The 21,954-nt window shown below is 37.9% G+C and overlaps 1 protein-coding gene across 1 annotated transcript; it reads left to right on the top strand.

The window, feature by feature from the left end:
• Positions 1-843: 843 nt before the first annotated feature.
• Positions 844-21,612, top strand: IVNS1ABP (influenza virus NS1A binding protein). Its single transcript, XM_017848064.1, is given in 16 exon segments — positions 844-1,245; positions 6,800-7,027; positions 8,580-8,707; positions 8,919-9,088; positions 9,213-9,288; positions 10,421-10,594; positions 10,901-11,026; positions 12,396-12,503; positions 16,408-16,537; positions 16,777-17,001; positions 17,432-17,553; positions 17,647-17,773; positions 17,860-17,920; positions 17,922-17,989; positions 18,110-18,283; positions 19,721-21,612. Coding segments are annotated over 14 exon segments (1,926 nt in total). The 5' UTR covers positions 844-1,245; positions 6,800-7,027; positions 8,580-8,596; the 3' UTR covers positions 19,975-21,612.
• The last annotated feature ends 342 nt before the right edge of the window (positions 21,613-21,954 follow it).

Genomic DNA, 21,954 nt, shown 5'->3' with positions numbered 1-21,954 from the left:
ACAGATCTCCCTCCTGGGCAAGGTGGTGGGGTGGATAATGAAGTTTGGCACCTGGTCTAAAAGGCCCCAGGAGGTTAGGATAGGAACTACCACTTCTCAGGCCTGTTTTGTTTTTCCGGAAGAGGGCAAGACCAGTAGAGAACTGACTCAGCGTCTCCAACAAAAGGAGAGCTGCACGCAGACAAAACAAACCCGGGGGGTGAAAACTGGAAGTAAACTGGTGTTTGTGGCACCACTGATAGTACTATACCCTCTCTGACTTCTCCAACTGTTTTTTTCCCCAAGTGACTCAATCTTCTCACCCAAACCAGGTCAAATGAGGGGTCAGTTGTTCGACTTCTTCTGAGAGTGCCTCTCTTCTTTCTCTTTCTCACATTCTGCAAGCCTCCTCCCCGCACACGCCACTTCCCCCCCGACCCCAAAGTTAAGGGCTCATGCCCAGCTAGATCCTAATGTCCACGGCGAGCAGCTGCAGTCTAGGGGGGTTGCCTAGAAGTAGGTCTGACGCCGAGCAATCTAATCTCCCACGTCTGATCTCTCAGGCTATTGTGCCTCGAGGGGAAGTCAGAACAGGTGAGGGCGGCTGGAGGCAACCAGTTCCGGGACAGGCAACGCACTGGACGAAGTGAGGGTGCGGGGCAAGGAACGGAGGGAGGGACAAAGGCGCGATAAAGAACGAGGGCGTCCCCCAAGCGCCGCCTATCTCCTCAGATCACCTTGCGCTGACCTACTTGCACCGAGAAGGAAGGAACCCGAGTCGAAGAGGGAGGAGGGCGGGGCGGGATGTGGGCGGGGCCGCGGGTGGGGGCGGGGCCTAGGGCGGGATATTTATGGGGCTCGCCTGCGATTTGCAGATGGATTCGAGACGGAAGCGGGCTGGGAGGTGTTGGCGGCGACGGCGCACGTGGTGACGTGCAAGGGGGTGCGGCGCGAGTGGTTAGCGGCGGCGGAGGCAGTGTCTCCCGGTCGCGCGTGGAGGTCGGTCGCTCAGAGCTGCTGAGCGCAGTTTCTGCGCCTGCTGCTTCGGCGCGGCTGTGTCGGCGAGCGAGCGAGTTCCCGCGAGTTCTCGGTGGCGCTCCCCACTCCTCTCAGTCTCCACGGACTGGACCCTTGTCCTTCTACTTGACCGCTCCCCCCTTCCGCCGCCTCCTGGCGCTTTCCGTTGGGCTGATTCCCGCCCGCTTCCTCCTGCTTCCCATCGAAGCTCTAGAGATGAATGTTTCCATCTCTTCAGAGATGAACCAGGTAATACGCGCTGGTTCTACGAACGGCAGATGAGGGAGAGGGCGCGGCTAAAATCCGAGATGAGGGGATGGTGCCGGCGGATGGGAAGAGGGCGGAAGCGGTGTCCTCGTTAGGGGAGGCAGCCCCAAGCGGCCGCCGCCGCCGCCGCCCTCTGGGACGAAGCCCGCGCCGCGCTGGGCCGGCGCTCCAGCGCTGCCATGGTTGCCGAGTCGCGTTGGCGGCCGAGAGCGGGCGCTGGCCGCCTCGGAGAGCGCGGAGGCTCGAACCCCTTTTCTGCACTGGCGCGGGGGAGGCAGGCTGGGAGGAACGAGAGTTTTTTACTCGAAGGGTTTTGGGGCCCAGATTAGGGCGCCGCCGGGAAGGGATGACCAGCCGGAAGGAGGGCGCGGGACTCCCCGTTCTTGCTGTCAGGAACGGACGCCTCTCCTTGGGTTTGCCTGGGGTGTGGGATTCTCTTCTGGAAGAGCTCCCGGGACTTGGCGCGTGTGGGCGGGCAGCCAACCCTGGGCCTGGAGTAGGGTGGCACGGAGTCCCCGATCGCCGTGGGCCGCGGGGTCCTTTGTTCCCGCTCCACGTTGCCCGCTTTTCTTGCCAAGCGCGGGTAGAAGGGGGCGGGAAGAGGGAGGGAGCGGCTGCCCTGACGTGTCGATACTGAGTGACTGCGGGGCTGGCCAATCCCGGGCGGGGTGTGCGGGCGCTGGGGCCTCGCTTCGCAGCCTTCGGAGTGGGCGCGGGCCTGACCGCGCGCGGAGGAAGGCCTGGGACGCTTTTTCTTTTTTATGAAAGAAATAAGTGGCAAGATTTGCTCTTTTTCCGTCCCTCCACGCTTTTGGTTAAGTGTCTCTGATTATAAGCTCTTGATGATAGGAAGGTATCAGGCTGAGGGTTGAACCTAGGGTAACTTGAATCACTAGTTGAGAACTACATTTACTCCCCACCCCCCCAACACTCCATAGTGGACATATCTATTGGTTTGAGGCAGCTGACATTTCAAGGAGAAATCAGATGTCCAAAAGGGCGCATTTTTGTTTCTTAATGTCTGTTGCAGTGATGGAGCGTTAGAACACCTTGGCGTCAAGCTAGTCGTTGAGTGTGTTGTGATCTTCTGTCTACTAATAGATGACAACTCTGGAAGCCTAATACCACTCTTAACAGATGAAAAATACAGCACGGACTAGACTGCCACAGGCCATGCTTTCTTTTAATAATTCTAGCACCAGTGATTGATTTAGGAAAAACAAAATACTGATGATTACTTTTAGGCTAAAGCCTGCTGACACTTCTGTCTTAAAGATACTGAAGGAGTATCAGTACTTGTTAAGTCTGGACGTGAGGTAAACACGGACTTTAGAATTGGATTGAGACTAGTATCATTTAATGCCAGCTGGCAGGCTACTTATCAAGTCCATAATTTGGTAGCCAGAGGTAAATGGAACTTGAGCCACTGACCGAAGAGAGCCCTGGAATGGTTTTCCTGTGTTTTCCTAATAAATGAAATCTCTAGTTAACTGATAGATACTAATTTCTATGGCCAGTAATTTGTAGTTGATTTTCTAGCTTCCCCCCAAGACAAAACATTTCAGGTTTTAGTCTTAGTTTTAAATTAGTCTTTTGGCTACTTGGTTTTGGAAGGTGGGATTTTGTTTTCTTGCTTGAAGAATTTGTTAGATGGTAATTAAATGTAGTTTTGCAAATACGTTTTTAAATGTTTTCCTGTTAAGGAAATATCTTAATAATTGATATTAAGATGAAGTAACTCTAAGTAAGTCATTTCATCCACTTTTTAGCAGTGCGATTGTATAGTCAAATCCTGCAAATAGGAAGTCTAAAGGTTGGGGGTCTTCCCACCATGTCATGTTCTAGTGTGTGTGTGTAAATTGAAGTATTGTGAGTAAGAGAGTGATTTCTGGGTTTTTGTTAGAACAACAGAAAATACACACTTGTAAACTACAAGTTGTATATCTCGTAAATGTTTCTGAACCTATACTTCACATCATACTATTATATTTTTGTTATTAACATGCAGATACCTCAGCATTAGAACGTCTCAAACCAAATTCTTCCTTTCCTTCCCTTCTCCATGTAACAAACTATAAACGACTTTGTGTTATGCTTTTTGGTAACTGATTTTAATAAGGATACCACATATCTTAATTTTGATCATTGATTTTAATAAGGATTCCACATATCTAAGATAAAATATCTTAAGTCCTCACTGCCTTAAAGGAGCACGGGTGTACAGAATCTTAACTGCCCTGTTTCCATGCTTTACTCATTCCTTTAGACCATCCCCAACATTTCTGCTAGGATGCCCTATGCTTCCTTGTTTAAATCCTTCATCTGCTTTCCATGCTTAGCATTGTTTAAACCTTGGAATTAGGCTGTCTTACTTCCTCGCCCACTATCACCATATGCATCCTGCAAATCTACAATCTATTGAAACTGAAATAGCTGCCATTTCTGGAATATATTTGCTATCGTATCTTTTTTCCTTTCTGTTCAAGCTATTTTCATAGCTTGTTTTATCTTTCTGACTGCCCTGTGAAGTGTTCAAGGTTAGAGAACTGAGTTAACTTTTATTGTGTTATGATACGAGCATTCCATTTCAGTTTGTGCCTTCACGTTTGGTGCAAATATGTTTGTGTTGTAGTGAAAGAACTACAAAACTATGAGCATGGATGGAATGAATGAGTTCAGTTAGTTTTCATATACATGGATGGTGAGTGATGGTGGTTTTAGATGTTACATTGGAAAGCTGTAACTTCTGGTTTTAAAAAGATCTGTTGATTTACTTTGTATTATAAAGTCTTTCCTTTAAAATTGCAGTTGATGGCTACTTGGTGGGAGCTGACTGCCCTCAAACGATTGCCTTTGGCTTTATCTTGCTCTTACTGAAGGCCAGAGAAAAATGTTAGCAGAGGACATATTGTGCCTTTTTAACAACTTTGATAAGGCCTGTTGAATTGGTGTTATTAAAGCAGTTTAATTACTCATTTATGAGTCTTCGATATCCCTTGCAGTGGCCATAGAAGTATGCTGAATTTATCTGAATATATTGCATTTGATCCTTGTTTTAATTTTCAGTGTGTAAGAATAGTGACCTAGATGTAGATTTAGTTGGAAGTGTATTTTAAATACCAAATAATTCTATGTTTTATATTCTTATATGACTCTGGGATGTTTGGACTTTTGGTTTGGATTTTCAAAGAAAACAATTTTCCCCATTTTTAAAATTCCAGTAGTTATCATGCTTGAGTTTTATAGACCAAACAAGATCCCCTGTCACTTTGGGGAGTTTAAAACTCTTGATTTGCCCTAGCTCACTTTAATGAAAGTAAATGTGAACTTTCAAAAACATGGTTTACAACAGGAATTGATCTGATTCCCTCCAAAATTGATCTGATCCTTGAGGTGGGTGGGAAGTAGGAATATAGTGTATGAGGACAATAATTAAATAAGTTTGCATTAACTTAAATGTCATCTAGATTTGGGCTGGCTTTTAAAATCAGGTAGCTTTGTACTCTGATCAGTAGATATTAAAGAGATGAGGTTCATATTATGACCTTGATGTAGTAAAAATCAGGTACTAATAATCTGTCATGGAATTAGAGTAAAAAATAAATAAAAATCAAGTACTAAATATAGGATTCATTTTACTACAAAACTCATAATAATATTGTACAAATTTGTCTGATGCAAATCGCCCCAAAAATTCTCCAGTGTTTTCTCCAAGGGCTGCGGTAATTTTAACCATTTTTTTCCAAAATAAATTTTAGGTAGAACATTCAATTTGTCAAATATAGTAAATGGAGACCATTTTTGTTTTTGATTACATCAAGTTTACAAGTAAAAAATGAATAAAACTGGTCAAAGTTTACAATAGTACCTTCATATTATAATGTTTTTGGCTTTTCAGAGGATGCATTTTAATATAACAATTTGCATGGGGACTCCTTCCTCTTACTCTTAAGAGCAGTTTATGAAACTGAAGTTAGGAGTTACCAACTATGCCTGTGAGTTGACCATGCCAGTATGTATCATATATATATGAAAATTTTCTTAGTTTGAGCCAGGTCTTGGCTGAAAATGTTTGAAGGTTTCTTTAGGATAGTGTGTTCTCTCTGTGTACAAAGAATTGTGTATATTTGGAAAACATTTGCTAGAACTAGTTTCTTGAGAAAAGCCAAATTAACTAACCTAGATAAAAGGTAGAGCAGAGGAAATCAATATTACCTAATGCTGTGATACAGTTTTGATGCAGGGGTAAGCATTCATAACAATCCCAACCTGAATTGGCATTCTTGGGTTTCCTTGAAATGAAACCTGTTACAGAGAAACTTGTTAGGACACATGTTGAACTAAACATAGTAGGTTTGTTGAATTTGAACTGGACCAGCCTGCAGTGGAGTCCTGTGGTAAGTGATTATTCACTTTGACGTAATTGTTAGATTTAGAATTGTTGTATTGATGTATAAGACAGATAATATATCCATAAAAATGAATACATTTGCACATATTTCAGGTAAGTTATTTCTTAGTTCTGGTTTCCAGAATTAATAGTGGTGTAATAGCAGTTCAGGTGATTAAAAAATAAGTACCATCTGAATTTGACACTAGTAATTGATGATGTGAAAACAAGGGAGGGAGAATAGGTAGGAGGACTGATTACCTTGAAGATTAGGTTTGAACCAGAATGATTCCATTGGTAGTTTATTACGGTATATGAAAAAAATGATCATACAAAGCACAGGCATCAGTATTTTCCCTTCTGTTTAGTTTGTTCTAACAAATTACTCATCTTTATGTTCAAGTTTTTAGGCTAGTCCTGGTAGAGAGGAGATGGGATGGATACAAAAGATGAACAAGACAGAAGCTTTGCCCATGAGTCAAGGAAGATAAACAAGTATATATAAATACAGCATGAAATAGACCAGCTGGAAGATCATAAATACCTCTCAGAGAGGGTTCTATATGTGGAACATGAGGAGAAACTGCTTCCCAACTGGGAGCATTTGGCAGAGGCTCTATGGCTGTAAAATTTCCTCTGGCATAGGTTGGGTTAAGGGCCTTCCAGGTAGAGAGAAGAACTTGAACAAAGTTAACAGAGTCTGGGAAGTGCAGAGTTCATTTTCAGGAACAGTAACATAGTATATATGCTTGGGAATAATGCCTAAGGTTGCTTGCTGGCTCAAAACAGATCACATGTTGGCATATTAGTTGGAAATTAATAGTAAAGAATATTAGAGTTAAACAGTATTGACATTTGTTCTGTAAGTCTTGTGTTTATATTTTATATTTCTCATAAACACGTCATTAGTCCCCAGTCTTTGGGAAAGGACCGGCTTTTTTTTTTTTTAGATCACTTGAGTTGTTACAACTTAAATGAAAAATGTTTATATGGAATTGCATTTGTGTTCTTTTTTTATGTAATGGGAATATTTTTGCCATTTAGCTCAAATCTCTTGAAGATCAGGACTTGTTTTACATGATCTGCTCTACCTAGATCAGTGAGTCTTTGATCATTCTGAATAACTTAAATTTATCATTGTTATAGATTATGATGCACCATTATCACAGAAGAAATTCGTGTCTATAGCTTTTAAGGACTTGATTACATCATTTTCAAGCCTGATAGTTTTGGAATCACCATTAGAGCTTAAGACACATCTGCCTTCACTTCAACCACCTGTCTTCATACCCTGACGAAGTGCGCCTTTTAACACTCCTTTGTCCTTGGATTACTTAAGAGTTCCCAGAAATACATTTGCCACCAAGAGAGTAGGTAAGTGAATGTTCTCTGCCTAGTCCAGTATTAAGACACATTGTTTTTCTGAAGACGATATGTCGAGTACAGTAAACCTTTCATACTTTTTTTTTTAAAGGCAGAGAAGTCAGTAATCATTTGAGTATAAAAAACATTTTCATATTTTTCTTTTCTATATTTTGACTTCAAAGTAAAATTTCTTACTGCCTTTTTTTTTTTTTTTTTAATTAGAGAGATAGGGTCTCACTCTCTTGCCCAGGCTGGAGTGCAGTGGTGGGATCATAGCTCATTGCAGCCTGGAACTCCTGCGCTCAAGTGATTCTCCTGACTCAGCCTTCCTAGTAACTGAGACTACAGGTGTGCGCCACCACCATGACTGGCTAATTTTTACATTTTCTGTAGAGAGAAGATTTCACTGTGTTTCCCAGACTGGTCTCAAACCCCTGGGCTCAAGCAATCTTCTTGCCTTGGCCTCCCTATTACTGTTCTTTATTTTATTTTTTGAGATGGAGTCTCTCTGTTGCCCACGTTGGAGTGCAGTGGCACGATCTCGGCTCACTGCAACATTTGCCTCCTGGGTTCAAGCGATTCTCCTGCCTCAGCCCCCACAAGTAGCTGGGATTACAGGCACCCGCCACCACTCCTGGCTAAATTTTGTATTTTTAGTAGAGACAGGATTTCACCATGTTGGCCAGGCTGGTCTTGAACTCCTGACCTCAAACGATACACCGTCTCGGTCTCCCAAAGTGCTGGGATTACAGGTGTGAGCCATAGCGCCTGGCCTATTACTGTTTTTTAATTATGCATTTTGTGTAGTCATTAGTCAGTTATTTATAGGTAATGGTAAAATGCAAAAAAGTTTTAAGTTCCCATTTATATTTATATAATCTGATGAGATAAGTGATTTAGAATATATGAAAGGAACAGAATATAAGTTCATTTTTAATCACTTATGTTTCAAAACATTTATAAAAATCATTTTGTAGATACAGTGACAAGACTAATCAGACTTTTTAAGTTTGTGTATATGGCAAGGGAGGAAGAAATTAGGCAATTTTCTGCATATAACTCTTGACTGTATATAATTTTGAAGACTAGGAGCAAATTGGGGGCCCTTTAAGGAAACTGAAAAGGGGTAGGATTAGGATAAATAACAGTTTTTCTCATTTGTGGGTAAAGGAATGACAGGAGCCCAAATCCAAGGAAACCTATATGTACTGGCTGTTTCATCCTTTCAGGCTTTTAGGTTGTTATATGGGTTTGGGCAGGATGGAGTTTCATTTCCTTCCCTTCAGAATCAATTTGCTTAATAGGCATGGGAACCCAGCCAAAATTGTTGAGATAGCTGCTACTGTTTGAATCTTTTGAAAGTCTTATGACCAAAGTATTAGGGAACAAAGACTTGGACATTCAGCACAGGTGTTGTTTCAGCTAAGTTTTTGTGTGATGAAATTTTTATGTATCGTTTATAGGATGGAATTTGAGAATAAAGAGACTGTATTACTCTTTAGCATTATATTTTTAAAACCATTATTTGCAAGTAAAATAACTCGGCTTTCTTTTCATTTAGCCAAATTTATAAGGAAAATGATTCCCAATGGATATTTGATGTTTGAGGATGAAAATTTTATTGAGTCTTCTGTTGCCAAATTAAATGCCCTGAGGAAAAGTGGCCAGTTCTGTGATGTTCGACTTCAGGTATTTAAAACTTAATTCAAAATTTATAGAATTTTTTATTACTAAAAGCCATAATTTCTTAGATTTGCTTATTTTCTTTTACATAGGCATTTAATGAAATGATTTTTTAAAAGAATACTGAGAAATGTAAGATAAAGGAATCTGATGTAGTAATTAGCTAGAGAAGCACATAATCCACACTACTTATAATTATAATTCTTCATAATTTCAGGTCTGTGGCCATGAAATGTTAGCACACAGAGCAGTGCTAGCTTGCTGCAGTCCCTATTTATTTGAAATCTTTAATAGTGATAGTGATCCTCATGGAATTTCTCATGTTAAATTTGATGATCTCAATCCAGAAGCTGTTGAAGTCTTGTTGAATTATGCCTACACTGCTCAGTAAGTACATTTGAAGTAAACCATATAATTAGGGAATATCTTCAGAAAATTCCAAGTCTTGCTACATATATTTCAATTAAGTGTTTTAAGGCTTTGGTATCATAAATAACTTTTTTTTTAATAGGTTGAAAGCAGATAAGGAATTGGTAAAAGATGTTTATTCTGCAGCAAAAAAGCTGAAGATGGATCGAGTAAAGCAGGTAGAGTATCAGAAGTAAATAAAATCACTTATGGAGTCTTATTTTGTGTGATCGCAATGCTGAATTTGTCATGAAACATCTTGTTAGCCTCAAGGAATTGAAAATGTCCCTTTTTTCCCTCAGAATAGTCAATATGTTATTTTAACTGTTTGGCTATAATAGTGTAGCAAGATCACACTTCTCAGATAACTTGGGCTAAAGTCTTACCCTTTCAGCAGTCTTCTCTGGTAGGGTGGCTATGTCAGCCTTTGATAGCATGAATTAAAATAAATGTTTTTCTTAAGAGTTAATCACATAACTTATGTCCTCAATTCTGTGTTCTCCTAAACTTCCTGTGCTCTCTAAAAGTATTCCTTCTAGAATTCAATAGTAAAAAGTACTTTTGGAAAACAGGCATTTAATCTCCTAATGTATAGGGGTCAGTAAACTTAAGGCCTACCGGCCAGCTGCCTATTTTTATAAAGTTTTATTCCAACACAACCATGTATGTTCATTTACATATGGTCTAGGCTGCTTTCCAGCTACAATGACGGAATTGAGCAGTTGTGACAAACAGTATGGCCTACAAGCCTAAAATGCTTTTACTATCTGGCCCTTTAAGAAAAAGTTTGATTTGCTAGCCCTTCTTCTAATATCACTCCTTTGCTCAAAAATCCTTCCTTAATTTACAGCGCATATCCCCGAATTTAGTATTCTAGATTTTCCCTAATATAGTTGCTGTTTTTCCAAAACTATTTCCTAGTTATCTTTTCTCCAACCAAATTAAATTGTTTGCAGCATCTTCTCTACTTCTGTATGCATTCAATATCAACATCATCTCTCCTGTAGAGCCCAGTTCAGATATTGTTTCATGAAGCCTTACCAAATTATTCTACTTGAAAATACTTATGTGAACTTACATAGCATTTCAATTTGTTGCATCTCTCCTTAAACTAAAACTTATATATCTGTATAGCATAATTTGATGTTTATCATTTGTATACATGTTATTACCACTATTACATTTGTTGTATTAAGACAGTGATTTTTGCTTCATCTTTGTATCTTCATATAGTGTTTACCACACTGAACATTAAATATTTGTTGAATAAAAGATATGTAAGTGTTGGCACTCATATATTTCTTTTCCAAGGTTTGTGGTGATTATTTACTATCAAGAATGGATGTTACCAGCTGCATCTCTTACCGAAATTTTGCAAGTTGTATGGGAGACTCCCGTTTGTTGAATAAAGTTGATGCTTATATTCAGGAGCATTTGTTACAAATTTCGGAAGAGGAGGAGTTTCTTAAGCTTCCAAGGCTAAAGGTAAGGAGTGAACTCTATAAACAGATGTATACTATCTAGTTCCAGGCATGGAATCTTGGTCTGTGTTTCAAGCAAGTGAGTAATGATTATGAAATGATACATCGAAATTACTGTTATTCTTAGCAGCGTAATGAGTTTCTACCTACCAGTTTGTTTACTTTGTTTTTGATAAACTGGTTCCTTACAAATTAGAGTAAATGTATGGAATGAATTGTGCATCTATGACAACTTTGTTATGAAATTGGGAATTAAGCTGAGAACTAGAAGCCCAACACTGATCCATGTCATTGTTTTTTCCAATTCTAGTTGGAGGTAATGCTTGAAGATAATGTTTGCTTGCCCAGCAATGGCAAATTGTATACAAAGGTAATCAACTGGGTGCAGCGTAGCATCTGGGAGAATGGAGACAGTCTGGAAGAGCTGATGGAAGAGGTTAGTTTTAAAGTAAATGGGATTCAACCACTTTTAAAAATTATTTTGCTATAACATGAAGGATTCCCTTTCACTTTTATTTTATAACCATGACCCTAAAGAATTTAAATTTTGCTATAGGTACCCCTAAGCTGAGAAACAGGGGGGGTGTCCAGGTGAGCTGAATGAACTGTTCAGTTTGGTCTTCTGCTTTTCTTTTTTTATTTCTTTGCTTATTATGTGCTGTTAACTTTCTTTAAAGTAGCTTGTAATTTGCTTTAGAAATGGGAAGTGGTACTGAAATTTTCTGTAGATTCTTAATTTTCTTCACAGGTTTTGCTTTAAATTTGACAAGTAGGTAAAAGCTTCTAATGGTTGTTCCTCCCCATTGATTTATCTCCCCATAGGTTTATTAACAAAACTAGGATACCCAAGACTGAAGAAACAAGAAGAAACCTCAAGTGTATTGACACGTAAAGAAGCAGCAGTCCTGCCCCAGTTCTCCTAAGAAAAATCCGCTGTGGGCAGAGAACGATGATGATTTAATGGTGTTTACTCCTTTACAGGATTCTTGTCTTTAAAGCTGTGTGTTTTTCAATGGTGTTGTTCATACATATAGTCACTCACTTAACTTGGGCTACTTTTAAAAAAAATACACAAGATAAACAAAATTGATAGAGAAATGGTGGGAATTGAAAACACGCAGGTGGAGCAGTGGAGTAACCTTGAGTTTCTCTCTCCACTTAAACCTTCCAGAGTTCCTTTGAGAGCTTACCGAATCTGTTAGGCCTGCAGAAACACTGTCATCATTATGTTCTAAAAGGTCTAACAGATTATCTTTAAATTCTATGATTCCCACTTGAAAGTCAGATGCATTTGCTATATATTTGCATCTGTCAATGGAGATAACTCTACAGCTTGCTTGAAATTTTGCATTTGTTTTCTCTTTGTTTTTCTTGACATTGCTTACAGGAAGGAAATATGTTTATGCAAACCAGACCACTTATCTGCAAAGGTGTAAACTATATTCAGTATTTTATTGTAAATATGTATATTATTTAAGAGTATATATTGTACTAGTGCTTTTTTTCTTACTGTTATATGATAGAAGCTATGAAAAAAACGAAGATTTCTTTCAAGCCAATCAAGCCAACGACTCTTCAGCCAGTATTGGAAGATTTTGTATTTGATTTTGGTTTTCGTTTTGTTTTTTTTTAAATTTTACCACCATGACATGTATTTTTCTTTACCTCCGGATCCTGCCAGAGTAATATGTCAAGAAGTTCAAGAAGCACACTGGAGGTTACCTTGAGGCGTTTGTGTAATCTGCATACTAGTGGAGTAGCCATGGTGACCGTAGCCACATGGGTGTTCTGTTGCTGTTTTGCAGGTTCAAACCTTGTACTACTCAGCTGATCACAAGCTGCTTGATGGGAACCTACTAGATGGACAGGCTGAGGTGTTTGGCAGTGATGATGACCACATTCAGTTTGTGCAGGTACACATTGCACAGTCTGAGGTAACCTCAGGTTAAAATTTGACTAGAGAATTTGATAGCATACTTAAATTTTCCTTTAATAAAGGAAAGTAGACCAATTTCATTGGTAAAACTGGACAGAAACATTTTGGGAGAAAACAAGCATATCTTAGTTAGTATTTTGCCACATGAAAAGATATTAACGAATTAGGAAACCCTATTGAAATTTTTTTCTCATAAAGCAGGAATTACAAATAGTAAAGACCAGTAAGATGGAACAATATAGAAATTATTTGGGAAGATTATGAAAAGTGGTTGTTTGTGGCAGGCATGACTGATAAACTCAGTTTTTTTAAAAAAGGGGCAGGGGGACTTAAATTGTTGATGGCTATGAAAGAAATTTTGGATGTTAACTACTGAGCTGTCTTACTGGAAATTAGAAATGGTATAGTTAAGATGGACTATACAATGTAATAAGTTTAAAAGTGGTTGATCATATGTTACAACCTGATCTAGATGTTTCTTAACCAAAATGAATTAAAATATAGTAGAGTTCCACTGTGCTGATTGAGTTACTTTGCATTTTATAAAATCCAATTTCATTTTTCCCCTACGGGTAAACACATAATTATTCAGACACATTATCAACAATTACTAGAGAACAAACTTCTCAGGTCTAAACTTTTTAAGTTTATGGACAAATACAGAAAAGTACACAAGTCATAATTGCCACACAGTGAACCTACCAGTGTAAACACTACCCAAGTCAAGAAGAGAAGGTTTCTAGCATCCTGTCAGCCTTTCTCTTGCCTCTTTTTATTTGGCCTTTAGCTCAAATTACGTTTTTGAGGGAGAAGCTATAAAGTAGTTGACTCAACCCAGACTGAGGAATGCTTTTCTTTAAAAATCAGAGGGTAAGTGGTAGACTTAGTAGTAGCCTATATGATTACAAATTATCAGGTGTTAGCTCTCTGGTGTCCTGTGGCAATAGTGGGTGAATATCTTTATTTTCTAAAAGTTTTGGAATTTGAATTAGTTGAGAACTTATGTTTGTACATTTTGAATATATTGAGGATATTTTCCCCCTTAACTCTAAACATTTCGAGTTAACATTTTAAAAGTACGTTTTTAACATGCAGAGAGGTTGAGTGCTCAATAAATGGCAGGCCATAATGTTCGGTATGGCAACACAAAAATGTGTCTAAGAGACAGTTTCTGCTTGTAGGACCTTCTAAGAGTGGGCAAAACAATACAGGCTTATAAGAGGTAGCTATGAAAGGCCTAAAGGGGAGGACACAATGAGACAGGAGAGAAGCCAGGGATATTTCACACAAGAGATAACTTTTGAGCAGTCTTAGGATTTAGAGGAGTCTGCATAGCAGATAAAGGGAGAAATGTTAGATAGCAAAGAGTATCTGCAAGGATGATACTCTTGGAACTGCAGGTCATAAGACTGGGAAAGTAGGTAAATGCTCCCTGAATGGGGCTTATACTTTATCCTATAGGCAGTGGGAAGCCTTAGGTAAGACTACAGTGATATGAAAGTTATGCATTCACAACTTTAGTAATAGTGAAAAACTGGGGAACAGTCTATTAGGTGGCAGTCTCTGGGCTGGGATATCCCAACTGATTTCTGGTTTTTTATTTTCTAAAATTGTTGCGTTGGACCCTTCCTGTTTTTATAACCAGATGCAGAAGATCAATAAAAGTTTGAGCCTAGTTTATAGACTATTGCCAGTAGTAGTTCAGGTTTTAAAAAAACGATGAGGGCTTAATCTATGGGTATGAAGGAGAAAGGATGGATTTTTTATGTATGTCTATAAGTAGACATTTATATTAACAAAGGTTGACTTACCAGGCCTTAGTGATTGTTTAGCAAGATGAGGGAAAAGGAAGAATTTGAGAGTAAGTGGGATTCTGACATGTGTGACTCATTAGAATGTGATGCCACGAATAGAGATCATGAATTGAAGAGGATGAGAGGGACACATGTTAGACTTCAAGAAAAGAAAAAGAACATAGAGAAGAAGCCATTAGAAAAGTTACAGGACAATAAGAATCTAATCATGTTGTAAAAGCTGCCTAAGGTAGGAGAAGAAAATTTGAAGGAGGACTAAACTGTACACTGTCAAATCCTCTGGGAGGTCATGTAAAATAAGGTTTAGGGATATATCCTTTACATATAAAGGATTTAACCAGCATTTCTATATTATGTTTGTTATTAGGCATTGTTATGAGGCATTGCTATAGGGCCTTTCTCTTCCACAGTCATTTTCTCTTAATTATAGTTTGCATATTAGAACAATTTTCTTACCCCAATACAGCCTCAATGTAAGCATCATCCATTTGTGATATTTGGATCCCTTCTTCCCATAGGTTGGGATGAGGTTTTATGTACTTTGTAATTCATAATAATAGATAAGGTTAGATAAGTCTAACCTTATTTTTTATTCTTAATATTCATAGTATAAAGGTGATATGAACAGATGCATTCACAACTTTAGTAACAGTGAAAAACTGGAAAACAGCCTGTCATAGTGTAAATCTGTTTCATACTATGACGTAACTTGTCATAGTATAAAAAGGGTGGGGTTTATCTTCATAAGTCCTAGTCTTTCTTTTAGCTGTATTGCCTTGGGCAATGCGTATCTTCTTGAGTTTCAATATTTTTATCTATAAAATGGGTAGATAATATCACCCTCACTGGACTAAAAAAGATGATGTAAATAAAGTATCTAGTAATACCTAGGTACATAATAAACATCTAAGTGGAATTTAATGATAACCATTGATAATGATATATTCCCTGCCTTTTCTCAAAATAGCCTATGTATGTTGTAACCACACTCAGGCCTAACTTTTGATATAGCTTTTTCTTATAGCTTCAAGTAGCTACCAAAATCTTTTTCTCTATTACTTGTTATGTGGCTTTTTGCTTCCACTAGCAACAGAAATTTCCATTAGAAATTTTACCTATCCTTGTGGTCTGGCCGTCTGGACCAGCACAAGTGGGATGAGCAGACTAGGCCAGGAGCTGAAGGTGCTACCTGTTCATTTGGCAGTTCCTCTCAGAGTAGTCTTTACTCTTCCAATTCCAAAAGATCATATCCTTTGGAAGTGGCAAAGGCTAAAGTAATTGGAAGGAAACCATTAAGGAAAACTCATATATGAGAACACATGTGTAAAGTAGTTCTCTTACAATCATTTGGATATTGGCAGCTTTGTTCATTTCTCCCTCTTTAGTGTTCCTGTATATTCTACTTTTGTGAATATTTGGTTGTTTTTAGTAATGTTTCATTTCTGATTACTGTTTGTGTTTTGATGTAATTTTGTCTAGAAAACCACTCTATAATACCTAAAGAAATATTCTTTTAAGTGTTTCTTGTAATTGCCACTTTTTTCCTGTAAAGTACTTTCAGAGAAACCGGATGAATCTATGTCTGCTTACGTTTTGCTGGCATTGTATGAAGGATACCTGTACATATGATTTAGTTAGGTTTGACAGTTTCATGAAAATAGTGGGTTAAATGTATTCTCTGTTAATTCATCCTATTTTAAATTTACAACATTCTTTTAGAAGATTCTATACTTAATATAAAAATCTGTGAGCTTATATCAATTATAGATTGGTTTTTTTCTTTCTTCTATTGAGGTCTTGATTTGCAACATGTTTTTCAAATTGTTAAAATTGAGCTTTTTCTTACCTAGGCTAATTGTGTAGGTGTAGTTGTCTCATCGTTAAGTGGAGGTGGAAGTATGCCAGTAATTTGTGTCATTTGGAAAGTGCTGGCTTGAGTTAAAGTTAGTGTCCTATAAATGTCATATATAGGTGAAGGATACTCAGTGTTGTGGAATAGCTCAGGAACAAAGGTACATCAGATGTGGTCTTTGGCTAGGTTTCTGTAGCTACCTTTTGATTTTGCAGAAAAAGCCACCACGTGAGAATGGCCATAAGCAGATAAGTAGCAGTTCAACTGGATGTCTCTCTTCTCCAAATGCTACAGTACAAAGCCCTAAGCATGAGTGGAAAATCGTTGCTTCAGAAAAGACTTCAAGTAAGTATATGACACTTGCCAGATTGTTTTCAGCTTACCTATGTTTAAGAAGGAGTGTTGCCAATTTAATACCTTTTAAATTGACTACTCGAGGAAAAAACTCAGAAGCACTTAAATTTGGAAAACGAGAGCAGATTGTTCCATTCTGGGATGTGGAGACTGTGGAGTCCAATTCAGGATCATATACGCCAACCAAAAGTAATAATTACATCTTAAACCTGGAATTCTTGTGCTTACAGATAACACTTACTTGTGCCTGGCTGTGCTGGATGGTATATTCTGTGTCATTTTTCTTCATGGGAGAAACAGCCCACAGAGCTCACCAACAAGTACTCCAAAACTAAGTAAGAGTTTAAGCTTTGAGATGCAACAAGATGAGCTAATCGAAAAGCCCATGTCTCCTATGCAGTACGCACGATCTGGTCTAGGAACAGCAGAGATGAATGGCAAACTCATAGCTGCAGGTAAGAACAGAAGGATGAGTGACATAACAGAAGCAGTCAACTGGCTAAGCATGTAGATGGGCATTTTTGTGACATGCAAACTTTCAAAGAGAGGGTTTAATATGCTACCTTTCATGGCAATCCAATAAGACAGGGAAATAACAATACTATTGAATATGGTTAACCTTCAGTTCAATGTCTGTCTCCAATTTAAAAAAAAATTATGTCGTGGCTCAATTTTTCTAATTTTCAAGCCAAGACTTAAGCAGTTTACTTATACTGATAATGTTATTGTTTTAGCTATTACAAGCACTTAAAAGATCAACTAAGGCATCCTTAAAAGTTTTAATACTTTTCTCATTGTGCAGATTTCTTAAACTTACAGGACTAGAAACCATGGCCCAGTTTAATACTTTAAACATAAGTATATATGGTTTTATTTTTTTACCAGGTGGCTATAACAGAGAGGAATGTCTTCGAACAGTCGAATGCTATGATCCACATACAGATCATTGGTCCTTTCTTGCTCCCATGAGAACACCAAGAGCCCGATTTCAAATGGCTGTACTCATGGTAAGCGCCTTATGTTGCAGGAGCAACCTATATTTAGCTTTTTCCTCATAACTTCAGGATGTTGGAAATTCTCATCTCTCACTTTTGGCATAGGGCCAGCTCTATGTGGTAGGTGGATCAAATGGCCACTCAGATGACCTGAGTTGTGGAGAGATGTATGATTCAAACATAGATGACTGGATTCCTGTTCCAGAATTGAGAACTAACCGTTGTAATGCAGGTAATAATAATTTTCTCCTGAGATATCCAGTATTTAAATATGATAATTAAATTATCAATATATAACTTTATTTTATACTTACATAGGAGTGTGTGCTCTGGATGGAAAATTATACATCGTTGGTGGCTCTGATCCATATGGTCAAAAGGACTGAAAATTGTGATGTATTTGATCCTGTAACAAAGTTGTGGACGAGCTGTGCTCCTCTTAACATTCGTAAGTTGATTTTTTTCCTTTTTTCTTTTTTTTTTAAAGTCCTTTAAATTAACAGTATGTGTAGTACACACTTAAAGTCTGGGAGATGTAGCAATAATCTTGACTTGACTTTTCTTGTAGGGAGACACCAGTCTGCAGTCTGTGAGCTTGGTGGTTATTTGTACATAATCGGAGGTGCAGAATCTTGGAATTGTCTAAACACAGTAGAACGATACAATCCTGAAAATAACACCTGGACTTTAATTGCACCCATGAATGTGGCTAGACGAGGAGCTGGAGTGGCTGTTCTTAATGGTGAGTGTTGGGATTTGGAGAAGTGAAGAGTAGATAGTGGTAAGACTTTGTTCTAAAACTCTGAGAGAAAAGGTCAATGATAACTATAGTTGTACAGTTAAAAATTCAGAAGCAGTCATCTCTGGTGATGCAATGGAGATTAGGGTGATTTGTCCTTTAGAAATACATTTGCTAATCAAAGACTTATAATACTTGATATATAACTTAAATTAATTCGCCAGTCTTTTGATGGGTGCACTGAGTGAATTTCCAAGTCATTTTCTTCTATAAAACATATCCATAATGCATCATCTTGGATTTTGAGTTTCCCAGAGAGCCAGAATTTAAAGAATCTGATCTGCAAAACAAAGTAAATGCAAATCCCTAGTCTCTTCCAACTGTCTACTCCATACCTAATTGGAAATACAACCTTTAGACTATTTTAACAAGTTTCCAAAGTATTAAACTTTTTAAATGTAGACATAGCTTTCTTTCCACATCCATTTTATTGACTTTTATTTAATGTCTAATTATATAATCATAATTTAAAAGTTAGCATTGTTTTTGGTACCAGGCTGAATTTTAGTAGGCTTACAGCTCAACTGGTGAAAGCTTAAGGGTAGACACAGCCTACTGGCCTAGAGCTTTGTCAGTGTGGTTTACAGATACATAGAATGCAAGCTGGTTAAGTGATAGTCAAATGAAAAAATAATGAATTTGAGAATCAGTAATAAATTTTTTTCTAAGCTACAGAGTATTTATTGCTAACATTTTATCTATTTGAAAATAGTCATAACTCTGTTTCCAGAAGAAATTTCTGTACCACAATCATTTTATTTTTTTTAATTGAGACATAGTCTCACTGTGTTGCCCAGGCGGGTCTTGAACCCCTGGGCTCATGCAGTCCTCCCACCTTGGGCTCTCATAGTATTGGGATTATAGGCATGAGCTACCGCACCTGGCCCCAAAATCATTTTATACAGTTGGAAAGCCCTAAAATATTTTTCTGCTTTCCTATAATCTCTTCTGAGTCTTAATTCTGTACATTGGGCTGATATAAAGTCCAGTGCACAGAACTATTCTGGTTTGCTACTTAGTAGCTGCGTCTGTAGGATAATTGACCAGCTTCTTCCTGCTTCTTTTCTTCTTTGAAATAATAGTAGTAACTACCACAGAGTTTTTGTGAAAATTGTACTTTATTTAGATGCTGCTACTGCTTCCTCTCCCTTCCCCTTTTAAGTTGCCTAAGTTCCATGTGGGAATGGTTTTTTTATTGATTTGATTCCCAGCTCTTAGAGAGTATTTGCCATATTAGTAGCATTTAATAAATTCTTTTTGACAGAATGAACAGGCAATTCTATTTTAAAACCACTGATTTTAAGCAAAAGACAGATTTAGGGGAGTTTTACCTTATTATACTTTAGTCTCTGGATTTACCCCATGTCATTTCTCTTTTAGGAAAACTGTTTGTATGTGGTGGCTTTGATGGTTCTCATGCCATCAGTTGTGTGGAAATGTATGATCCAACTAGAAATGAATGGAAGATGATGGGAAATATGACTTCACCAAGGAGCAATGCTGGGATTGCAACTGTAGGGAACACCATTTATGCAGTGGGAGGATTCGATGGCAATGAATTTCTGAATACGGTGGAAGTCTACAACCTTGAGTCAAATGAATGGAGCCCCTATACAAAGATTTTCCAGTTCTAACAAATTTAAGACCCTCTCAAACTAACAGGCTTAGTGATGTAATTGTGTTTAGTAGAGGTACACTTGTGAATAAGGAGGGTGGGTGGGTATAGATGTTGCTAACAGCAACACAAAGCTTTTGCATATTGCATATTATTAAACATGCTGTACATACTTTTTGTGTTTATTTGGAAAGGAATGCAAAGATGAAGGTCTGTTTTGTGTATTTTAAGACTTTGGTTATTTTACTTTTGGAAAAGAATAAACCGAGAATTGATTGGGCACATCATTTCAAGAAGTTCCCTCTCCTCCACATTTGTTTTGCCAATTTGCACATTAAATGACTCTTCCCTCAAATGTGTATTATGGGGTAAGAGGGATAGGGTTTAAAGATGTAGACAGTTGGGTTTTTTAAGGGCCCTTTTTCAATAACTGGAACACTCTATAACAAAGGATACTTATTTAAATAGATGACATTGACTATTTTTGTTTTTATTAAAAGGAAGCTGACATGACTACCAATATTTAATCTTTTATGATTGCCTTTTTATAACTTTTTATATTCTCAGCAGAGTGCTTTACCTATTGAAGTAAAATGTGGCAGGTTGGAGTTATTGAAGCAGAGTGGCAGTCTTCAAGTTTGCAGAGTAGGGGTCTTTTAAATTCTCTGAGTGCAAACTTCAGAGCTCTTGCCTCAGCTTCAGTTTTTTTCCTTCAAGAATGCAGTACTAACATTTATTTGAGTGGAGTTACTGAACAGTAACATAGCTGTGATTTTTGGTATTTGAAACACTGTTTTTAAATATTTTGACTTGTTGAGGGTTTTATATAGCAAGACATATAGCAGTAAAAAATGGTGTTTTATCTTCTATATAATCCCTGTTTTTATTATTAACAATCCTAAATAGCAGCCCTCAATTGTGAAAAAAATTATTTTAAACTACATTAGGTTGTGAATGCAGGTTTTATCAGAACTCTGTTTTTGTTCAGTTTATCTGTTCATATGGATAAATATTGGTTCGGATGACTTGGTCTGTAATGTGTAGTGCTACACACCTAACTTATGGTGCCAAAATAGCATGTCCTAATGCTTGCTGCTGATGCAAACACATTAAAGGTACTTTGCAGGAAATCCTTGCACCATGGGATTAATATCCAATTGCTGCTTGTACACTCATTCATTACTAAAAGTTTTGAGAAATTTTTTTCCAGTAATGAGCTTAAGAAATTTGGGGAAATAACTCACCCGGCATCTTACATCTGAAATAAGGAATGATATAAGGTTTTTTTTTTCTCACAGAAGATGAGGCACACAGGAACCTAACGGGCCAACTGGGATGAGATGACTATTCAGTGATGACTATTCTGAGATGACTATTCAGTGGCTAACTTGGGTTAGGAAGAAAATAATTAGGTATTTTCTCCAAATGTTCACTGGTACTCTGCCACTTTATTTCTCTCATCTGTTACACAAAGAACCACCAGGAAAGGAAATCAGTTTGGTTGGTAACTCTGTAATTCCTGACTATCACTGGTTTGGTTCTGGACTAAAACTACATTGACAGATTGAATTTGCCTAATATGATGACTGTTTTTAATATGGATCTGTATGTGTTCTATTCAGCACAAGGAAATAAAATTTTAGTTGAGGATTCAGCCTAAAATCCTTGAGATCACTTCTCATTTCATAAGTGACATGCTTAATGCAAATAATATATGCGAATACTTTGGGTCAAAGTTTTCCTGCATTACTTTGGATGCCAAAGAGGTAGTTTGGTGGCCAAAAAGTATCTTTTTTAAGAAGCTGTTGTAGCCAGTCTTCGTGAAGATGAGAAGTTTCCGTAAATGAAAAAAAGAAAAAACAGTACTCAATGGCCATTTGTTACTGTTAATCCGTATCTAAAAGGTACATCCTTTCTTCAGAGAGGGAGAAAATGGCATAGCCTCAGCACAATTTAAAAAAAACTTTTTAACCAGTAGGAATTTTTGAATAGTTTCAAA

Source organism: Rhinopithecus bieti, unplaced genomic scaffold (assembly GCF_001698545.2).
Source record: "Rhinopithecus bieti isolate Rb0 unplaced genomic scaffold, ASM169854v2 scaffold_27006, whole genome shotgun sequence".
Taxonomy (NCBI): Eukaryota; Metazoa; Chordata; class Mammalia; order Primates; family Cercopithecidae; genus Rhinopithecus; species Rhinopithecus bieti.
This window is presented reverse-complemented; position numbering and strand designations above follow the sequence as displayed.